At 29.9% G+C, this 8769-nt stretch overlaps 2 protein-coding genes across 2 annotated transcripts; one reads left to right on the top strand and one right to left on the bottom strand.

Annotated features, from left to right (window-relative positions):
• The first annotated feature begins 1518 nt into the window (after window positions 1-1518).
• Window positions 1519-5046, top strand: LOC111681477 (UPF0415 protein C7orf25 homolog). Its single transcript, XM_023443264.2, has 5 exons — window positions 1519-1788; window positions 1872-2198; window positions 2260-2542; window positions 4485-4756; window positions 4835-5046. The coding sequence occupies exons 1-5, from the start codon at window positions 1630-1632 to the stop codon at window positions 4910-4912; spliced, it is 1119 nt and encodes a 372-aa protein (XP_023299032.2). The 5' UTR covers window positions 1519-1629; the 3' UTR covers window positions 4913-5046.
• LOC111681481 (odorant receptor 13a) lies at window positions 5039-7039 on the bottom strand. Its single transcript, XM_023443267.2, has 4 exons — window positions 6250-7039; window positions 5742-6194; window positions 5474-5681; window positions 5039-5416 (listed from the first exon to the last, which is right to left on the bottom strand). Exons 1-4 carry the CDS (start codon window positions 6612-6614, stop codon window positions 5039-5041), a joined length of 1404 nt encoding a protein of 467 aa, XP_023299035.2. The 5' UTR covers window positions 6615-7039.
• Window positions 7040-8769: the final 1730 nt, after the last annotated feature.

The following is an 8769-nucleotide window of genomic DNA, read 5'->3' as shown; positions in this document are numbered from 1 at the left end:
ACTTAAAAAATGAATTTTTGATTGAAATAAATATAAAATAATTATATTTGATCGGCAATGGTAGTAGAACTTATTAAAGGTGCTACAACCAAGTTTAAGTTTTTCATATAAAAATTGGAATTTTGATGTCCAAAAATCCTTTTTTAATAAAAGTGTTTGCATATTTTTGGGCGGTTATTGAAGAAACTACATCCGGTTTAAGAATTATTGGGCATTTTCAATATGTGTTTTATTTATTAATTATATTAAAGGATTTTTATACCCTACACCACTACAACCGTACCTCCCGATTTGAACTTTTTATGCCATAATTACGTCAAATATTCTATTATCTCTCTAAAAATTGTCACAAATAGGTTTTACATAAGTATAAATGACGCTGCAGATTTTCGTTAGGATCGGCCCTTATTTGACCCTAGCCCCCATACAAACCCCCTTCAAAAAATGTCTAAAATTGACCTGTGACCTGTGTATCGCAATGAAACTCAACAAAACTAACTGTTATTTAAAAATATTTCCTTTTCCCAAATTTACCGAGGATCGAGCCATATTTGACCTATATAAAGCCTCATTTAGAAATTTTAGTTTTTTTTATCAACAAATTGCTTAAATATTTTGGAATAATATTCAACATAAAAGTTTCTTTATAAAAAGTAAAAATTTTAAAAATATACTCATGGTGTAGGATATTATCGATTATTTGCGAAAAGTATACGAAAAGTCAATTTTAACTTTTTCTATTTTTTTCGTCTTATATTTACAGTCGTGACTTCTTGAGCATTTCCTAGTAGGTTGATATTTTTCACAAAAGGATATTCGAAATCGAGTTTTTCAACTAATCGATTTTTCGAATATCGATATATAACAATCGATTTTAAACGTCAAATTTGGTCACAAGTAGGATTTTATTGTTTTTAAATCGAATTTTTGCCTTTTTCCGACTAAAGAAAGTTCTTTCTAGGGTTCTATAAATTGACTTTCGAATAATCGAAAAAAGTCGAAGACGACTATTTTGTTTAAAAAAATCGATAACTTGACTATCGTCTATGGAAAAGTCGACTTGTAAATAAAATTCGAAAAGTTGAAAATAGTCGAAAAGTTGGAGTGTTGGAATGTCGGTTAAATTCGAAAAAGCTGGGAAAAAGTAGAAATAGTCGAAAGTCGTATAAAGTCGGAAAAATTGCTACAAATAGAAAAAATAATTGGAAAAAACAAATTTGAGAAAAAAACTTAAAAAACTCTCAAAACTCGAAAAAGTAAAAAACCGTCGAAAAAAGTCAAAAATAGGAATAGTCGAAAAAAGTCGAAAACTTGAAAGTAAAAAATAGTCGAAAAAATCGAAAATAGTTTAAAAGTTGAAAAAAATAAAAAAAATAGTTCTTTCCTACAATGATGTAGTCGAATATTTTAAACACAAATAATCATCGATTGTTCGATAGTTGGTACTAAAAACACAATTTGTTGCAAATGTCTCATCCCTGTCACATATGTTATCAATTCTTTGTGATTTAACTTAAACAAAAAAAAAAAAAAAACGAAGAAGAAAACTTGCTCAGCTGTTAATTTTGTTTGATTTTTATTAGAAATTATTTGTTTTGCAAACAAAATAAATATTTTCCTTTAGATATTATGGAGCAAGAAATACCATTTTCCGAACTATTGGAAAAAGCCGAAGAGAAAATTTTATTAGGAAATGAACTAATCAAACATTTGGAAGACTTTAGCGAAATACCAGGTGTACAAAAGGTGCAAAGAAAAATTTACCAGGAAATAAAATTCTTGCAAAAGGTATGATGCATGAGTGTGCATAATAATTAAATTTAAATTGAAATGTATAAGAATTTTATTTATTTATATATTTATTTATTCAGGTCATTAAGAATCATACGTTAAAAATAAATCACGTACAATGCAGTAATTTGACACACTATGAGTTCCTGGTTAAAATCTTAAAGCTGCAACGAGATGTGGTGCATGTTGATTGTGGGTTTCCGGTGGATTATCGAGAAAATCCTTTAAGAGTTGATATTGTATGTGAAAATGGTCTGAAATGGATTAAGGCGATTGCCCGCAACTCTAAATCCTTAACAGATGCGGCACGCGGTGAGGCTAGCTATGGAGCGAGAAGTATAATAGATCAGGCTCAAGAATTTGTTGAGGCAGCTGCACAAAATCTATGTATGTTTAAGTGTCCTAAGGTAAGGAGTTCTGAATTGTTAATAGTTTGAAGAAATTTTTATATTAATCTCTTTATTACAGGTGGTTTTTTATTTTAGCCAAACTATAGAAAATGAACTATTAACCATTTTACAAGATGAGGGTGTAGAAATAGCTTCTTTAGAACAACCTTCTGAAGTGGTAAACGGTTCTGATCTCATTAATGTTAGTACTTTAAATTTGGATATCACTTCAATGCTGGCTTACATTAGTAATGTCTGTAATGGCGGTTGTAATTGGATATTCCATGAACCCATTTTAACCGAACAAGCCGAAAAGGAAAGGGAATGTCCTCTGAAACCTATTTTGGATAAACTATTTATGGGTATGTTTTATTTGCCAAATATATTCTAAGTAAAACTTTATAAAGTTTTATACTTTACTAGCATACCCTGGGTGCTTCGCTACCCTAACTACTTATGTTCAATATTGTAAAAATATCAAAAAGTACCATCGGAAAAACGAAAAAGTACAAAGATCTCTCTCAATAAATTCTCATTTAATAAGGACCGTGTTTTCCGGTTAACCATTATAAAGAATCCATTTGAATAATAGAAAAGTACCAAATAGTTCCCACTTACAGAATATTATTCAGTCAAGACCATGTATGTTAAAATTAATGTTCATAGTTTGAATATTTTAGAAAATGAAAAAAGTACAATTTATGAGATAAAAAGTACTAAAAAGTTGTCTCTTAAAGAAATCTTATTCAATGAGGACCGTGTATGTTTAATAATCATGTGTTTTCAGTTCATATTAAAGAACATACATAGAGTATCATTTGAAGGAAGAAAAAGTACCAAAAGTGGAATAAAGTTTATCTATGTGAAAGTACTAATAAAAAGAGTACAATGTTTACCCTTTTCGCTTAGAAGTATACTTTTTTGAGAATTAAGTTTACAAAATGTTCCGTATTTAAATCTGTATATTACATATAAAACTCAAACGATTCAAATCTGCATTCATTTATTCCAGAAAAATTGTGCTTTAAAAAAGGTAGCAAACAATTTACTCGTATTTGGTCCTATAGTACCTTAGTACTTGATTTCTAAAATAATATACCAAAAGCTTGTTTTGTGTGAGTAATAAACTACTTTTTGAAATTTTATAAAAGTTGGCTCAATGAGTTTGAATAAAATTAAATTTCCCGTTTTTCCCCTTTTTGGTACTTTTTTTACCCAGTGAAATAGCAAAAATTTTATTACAATAAATATTACAGAGTTAGTCCGTAATTTAATATGAATAATTCAATAAACCGAAAAAGTTTTCTTAATACTCTAAAAAAAAGTACCATAAATACAGTTTTCTTCCTTTTACACCCAAAAAATACTGAATTTAAAAAAAGTACGAAAAACAGGTGTCTCATAATTTTTAGAAATAAATCCAACATATTTAGAAAAATTTGATTATGTTAATTAGTTTAAAAGTTATAAAGGGCTGAAAAAGGTACCAAAATCATCTTTGTTACACATTTTTACCCCTTAAAAGTACGAATTTTAAAAAAGTACCAGACACCCATCTGCTCATTTTAAGAATAGATATAGGTGTATTTAAAATTTTTCTTGTATCACTAATATTATGTAAGATAATTAAGAAAACCAGTTTTACCCGTTTTTTTCCCCTTTTTACCCGCAAATGTGCAAATTTCCAAAAATCCCTCCTTAGTGGATCTACATAACCAAAAACACATCTACTGTCGGTTCAGCCGTTTGGGCTGTGCGATGATGAATCAGTCAGTCAGTAACGCTACTCTTTTATATATATAGATTAATTCGGAAAAAAGAGAGTAATCCAGAGGAAAACTGTATTGGTACTTTTGTCCAATCAAAAGAATCTTTATACCCTACACCACTATAGTGGGGAGGGTATTATGCGTTTGTGCTGAAGTTTTTAACACCCAAAAATATTGGTCCTAGACCCACCTTAAAGTATACTAATCGCCTCAGAACCACTTTCTGAGTCGATTTAGCTATGTCCGTCTGTCCATCCGTCCGTCTGTCTGTCCGTCTGTCTATCCGTCTGTCCGTCTGTCTGTCTGTGTGTCCATGTAAACCTTCTTTTAACTAGTGAACATTTATTCAGATATTTGGTCGTTTTAAGGCTTTTTTGGTACTTTATTCATATAACATTGTTTTTTATTCATTGACTTACATATATAAGTACATAATCGGTATATTATAGTTCTTCTGAGTTTTGTTAAATATATAATTTTTTATTCTTAAAAATAAAGAAATATTTTAATTAAATATCTACACTTTGTTTTGTAGATAAACGTCTCATTTGCTGTGCCACAGCTTATAAATCATTTCAAGATATCGTCTCCTTATTGGGTGGTCGCAAGGAAAAGGAACGTGCCCAGGAACTTGCAAAACGTATAGAAATATTACCAGATGTTGCAACAATACCAGAAGAATTAGCAACCATTAAATATAGCGGTAAAATTAATGAAAGAAGTTTATTAATCTTTGCTTTTGGCATGCATATGAAAGCGGTAACAGTGACTTCGAATAAAGCTTTTGTGCGTTCAGCTAAAATGCAGGTTTGTTACGACTTATATTTAATTAAATTATTATTTTGCAAAAAAAAAAAAAACTAAAATATACTACAAATTAAAAAGGGAATAAATGTGCCTGTTTTTACACACCAAGCGAGAGCCTTAACTGAAGCTAAAGAAGAAACTGCCACACCTGTGTAAAGTACTTACATAACCTAGATAGAATGACTGCAATAAAGATTTAAACTGTGAAATATTATTAAAATATTAAATTGTTATTTACATTATCGAATAGTAGTTAATAAAATTTATTAAGTTTTTTTTTTTTTAAGTCATATGTTCCAATTCTTCTTTGTTTTCATTGTAAACGGTTTGTAATAGAGTAAAATAACTCATAGAAGTACTTAAAATAGCGGTAAAAGATTGCAAGGATAAGGTGGAGAATTTTAAGGCGGTAATTTTTACTGGTCTTTGACTGCACATAATCATGATTTCTAAATTTTGTCGAAATTGTTTATTGGCCGGTATAAAGTGTATATTATGCAAATCATTCCATAGATTTTGATGTTTTAAACTTTTGCTTAAAGTATTTTTAGAGTTTTTAGCGTTTTCTTTGGCCATTTGATATTTTGAAATGGCAGAGGTTAAATACAGATTTTCACCTTCCCAATTGCAATTATATAAATGTTGAGCAGTTTCGGTGGACTGGTAATAAAGAATATTAAATATTATACATAGTTTTTTTTTATAAAGAGTACTTACATGTTGTATTAAAGAGTCGCCATTCCAGCATAAAACATATAATTGTGAAAGTGAAGAGGAAATGTATACCAAAAACTTGACATAGTCTCCAATAAACATATCTTTGCCTGTTACCAATTGAAAACCCACCATACATATTAATATGGAGGAAATGGTAAAATTTACCAATAAAATGGGATTAAAAAAATTTTCCAAACGATTGGCAAATCTAAGGAAATACATACAAAATTTAAACAAAGAATTTTTTATTTAATTATCACCAACTTACTCTATCAATTTATTATGATCATAGGCAATTCTATTTAATAGCCTTAAATACAACCATTGTATTTCCTTATCATCTTGTCTATTGCGAGCCATAAAATAAGCATCTATCACTATATTGTCTATACGTTCATGTAGTATTTTAAATTTACCACAAGTGTAGGTTATAAAGAAACCAAATATTGAGTCTTCAGCAAAAAGAGTAGTTACCACACATATTCCAGCAAATGAAGTAAATATATAGGTGGCCACATAACGCCAACCACGATGAGCATTATAAGGAAATAACATTTTATAGGGAAAGGGTTTCTCTTCGGCATCTAAGCCTACATCAAAGAATAGTATAACCAGAGGTAGGACACAATACATGGCAATCAAACAACTTAGTAAAACAGTCATTATGCGAAAAGTTCGCATTTTACGAGAACATTCGGCTGCTATATAAGGATTATGTTTTCTTAAAGAAAATATTAACAAATTTTCAATAGACTCTATGTCAAAATTTTACTTACTTAATAATCCATATATCATCTACAAACTGTTGTATGATCTCTCTAAAAGATCCTTGATTGAGACGCATGTGTAGCAAACGTATAAAATTCAAGGCCCCCATAAATGTGGTGCAACAATTTTCGGTAGTCATCATAATATCACCCAAATTGTTAACTAAAAAAGCCGTTTGAAAGCCTATGGTTAGGCCCACCGAACATATAATATACCACGACCACAACGAATACAATATACCATACAATGTATGTGCATTATAAAAATCTCGTTCAGTTTCACAATCGAAAGGCCAAGAACCGTTCATTTTTAACCAAATACATTGACGTGGTATGCGATATTTAGGATCACCTTTTGGTTTAGGATTAAACATTTCCGTTTTCTTCTAGTTCTATTTTAAATTGGTTGCATTGTTGTATGTGGTATTTATATAGTTTTTGATTTCTTAAATCAATATGATTATTGTGGATAAACATTATTAAAAATTCTTTTTGTTTTTGTCTTGTTAAATGGGAAAATATTTTGATTGTTTTTAAATACAATTATATCTTTATAGGTATGAAGAAAATAGGAAAGCCTCTTGTTAAACAGAATTGTTAATTAACAAAAAAAGGTTTATTTATTTGTAGTTTAATTAAAGGCTTTTGATGTCCTTTTGTTTTAAATGATATTAGGTATGTATGTATGTTTGTTGAAGTAGTTGCTTCGAAATTAAAATAATAAGTATTAGTTAAAAAACTTTAAACAAAACTCAGTAAAAATTATATTAGTTCAACAACTAGTTCTACTTTGACGTTAAGACCAATCATTTTTTCGAAATTGTCACCTTCGGAACTGATTCTGAGGAAGCGTTATGGAATCGACACTTATTCTTTAGAACGGTTCTGAAACTAGTCCTTTATAGACTTGACTATAAATTAGACCATGAACTAAACCATATACTCGACTATGGACTAGACTATAGACTAGACTATAGACTAGACTATAGACTAGACTATAGACTAGACTATAGACTAGACTATAGACTAGACTATAGACTAGACTATAGACTAGACTATAGACTAGACTATAGACTAGACGATAGACTAGACTATAGACTAGACTATAGACTAGACGATAGACTAGACTATAGACTAGACTATAGACTAGACTATAGACTAGACTATAGACTAAACTATTGAATTGACTGTAGACCAGATTATAGACTACACTATAGATAAGACTGTAGACTAGACTGCAGACTTGACTATAGACCACACTATAGACTAGTCTAGACTGCAGACTTGACTATAGACCACACTATAGACTAGACTACACTGTAGACTAGACCATAGATTACACTTTAGACCAGACTGTTGACAAAAATGTTGAATTGACTGTAGACTGGACTGTAGTCCAGATTATAGACTACACTACAGACCATACTGTATAGTTTCGACTACAGCCTAGTCTATAATGTAGTATATAGTCTAGTCTGCAGCCTAGTCTACATTCTAATCTAAAATGTATTCTATAGTCTGGTCTATAGACTAGTCTATATTCTAGTCTAGTCTATAGACTACTCTATAGTTTAGTCTTTGGTGTAGTCTATAGTCTAGTCTGTATTCTAGTCTATAGTCTAATCCATAGTCTAGAGACTACACTATAGACTAGACTATAGACCACACTATATAATAGATTACACTGTAGACTAGACTATAGACTAGGCTGTAGATTACACTGTAGACTGGATTATAGACTACACTATACACTAGACTATAGACTAGACTATAGACTAGTTTATTGCTTATACTACAGCCTAGTCTACCGTCTAGTCTATAATGCTGTCTATAGTCAAGTCTGCAGCTATAGCCCAGTTTTAGTCTAGTCTTTAGTTTAGTCTATAGACTTGTCTGTAGTCTAGTCTTTAGTCTAGTCTATAGTCTTGTCTTTAGCATAGTTTATAAGCCGGTATATAGTCTGATCTATAGTCTATAGACTATACTTTAGACTGGACTGTTTATTTGACTGTAGACCAGATTATAGACTACGCTGTAGGCTAGACCGTAGACTAGTCTATAGTTTAGATTATAGCATAGTGTATAGTCTAGTCTACAGTATAGTCTATAGTGTAGCCCATAGTGTAGTCTAGCCTATAGTCTAGTCTATTGTCTAGTCTATAGTGTAGTCTATAGTCTAGTCTATTGTCTTGTCTATAAACATGTCTATAGTCTAGTCTATATTCTAGTATATAGTCTCATCGTTAGCCTGGTCTATATATATAGTCTATTTTAAGTCTAGTCTGTAGTCTGCTATAGTCTAGAGTTTAATGTATAATCTAGACTAGACCCAATTTGTATTTGCTTTTTTTCTGAACCATTTTTGAAATAAACACCATGATCATTTTTTTAATTTTTTTATATTATTTGTTTATTAAATATATATATTTGTTTTAATATTTAGTTTAGATAATTAAAATATAGTTTAACAAACTAATACAACTAAATTTTAACTAATCATTTATAGGTATATTATTTATAAATTAAATT

Source organism: Lucilia cuprina, chromosome 3, assembly GCF_022045245.1.
Source record: "Lucilia cuprina isolate Lc7/37 chromosome 3, ASM2204524v1, whole genome shotgun sequence".
Lineage (NCBI taxonomy): Eukaryota > Metazoa > Arthropoda > Insecta > Diptera > Calliphoridae > Lucilia > Lucilia cuprina.
This window is presented reverse-complemented; position numbering and strand designations above follow the sequence as displayed.

Excerpts from the sequence above, each read along its gene's own strand:
- LOC111681477 (XM_023443264.2), top strand. The coding sequence starts at position 1,630 with ATGGAGCAAGAAATACCATTTTCCGAACTATTGGAAAAAGCCGAAGAG. Across the intron at positions 1,789-1,871 it reads AAATAAAATTCTTGCAAAAG|GTCATTAAGAATCATACGTT; the intron begins GTATGATGCATG and ends TTATTTATTCAG. Across the intron at positions 2,199-2,259 it reads GTATGTTTAAGTGTCCTAAG|GTGGTTTTTTATTTTAGCCA; the intron begins GTAAGGAGTTCT and ends TCTTTATTACAG.
- LOC111681481 (XM_023443267.2), bottom strand. The coding sequence starts at position 6,614 with ATGTTTAATCCTAAACCAAAAGGTGATCCTAAATATCGCATACCACGT. Across the intron at positions 6,195-6,249 it reads GATGATATATGGATTATTAA|AAAACATAATCCTTATATAG; the intron begins GTAAGTAAAATT and ends ATTTTCTTTAAG. Across the intron at positions 5,682-5,741 it reads GATCATAATAAATTGATAGA|ATTTGCCAATCGTTTGGAAA; the intron begins GTAAGTTGGTGA and ends GTATTTCCTTAG.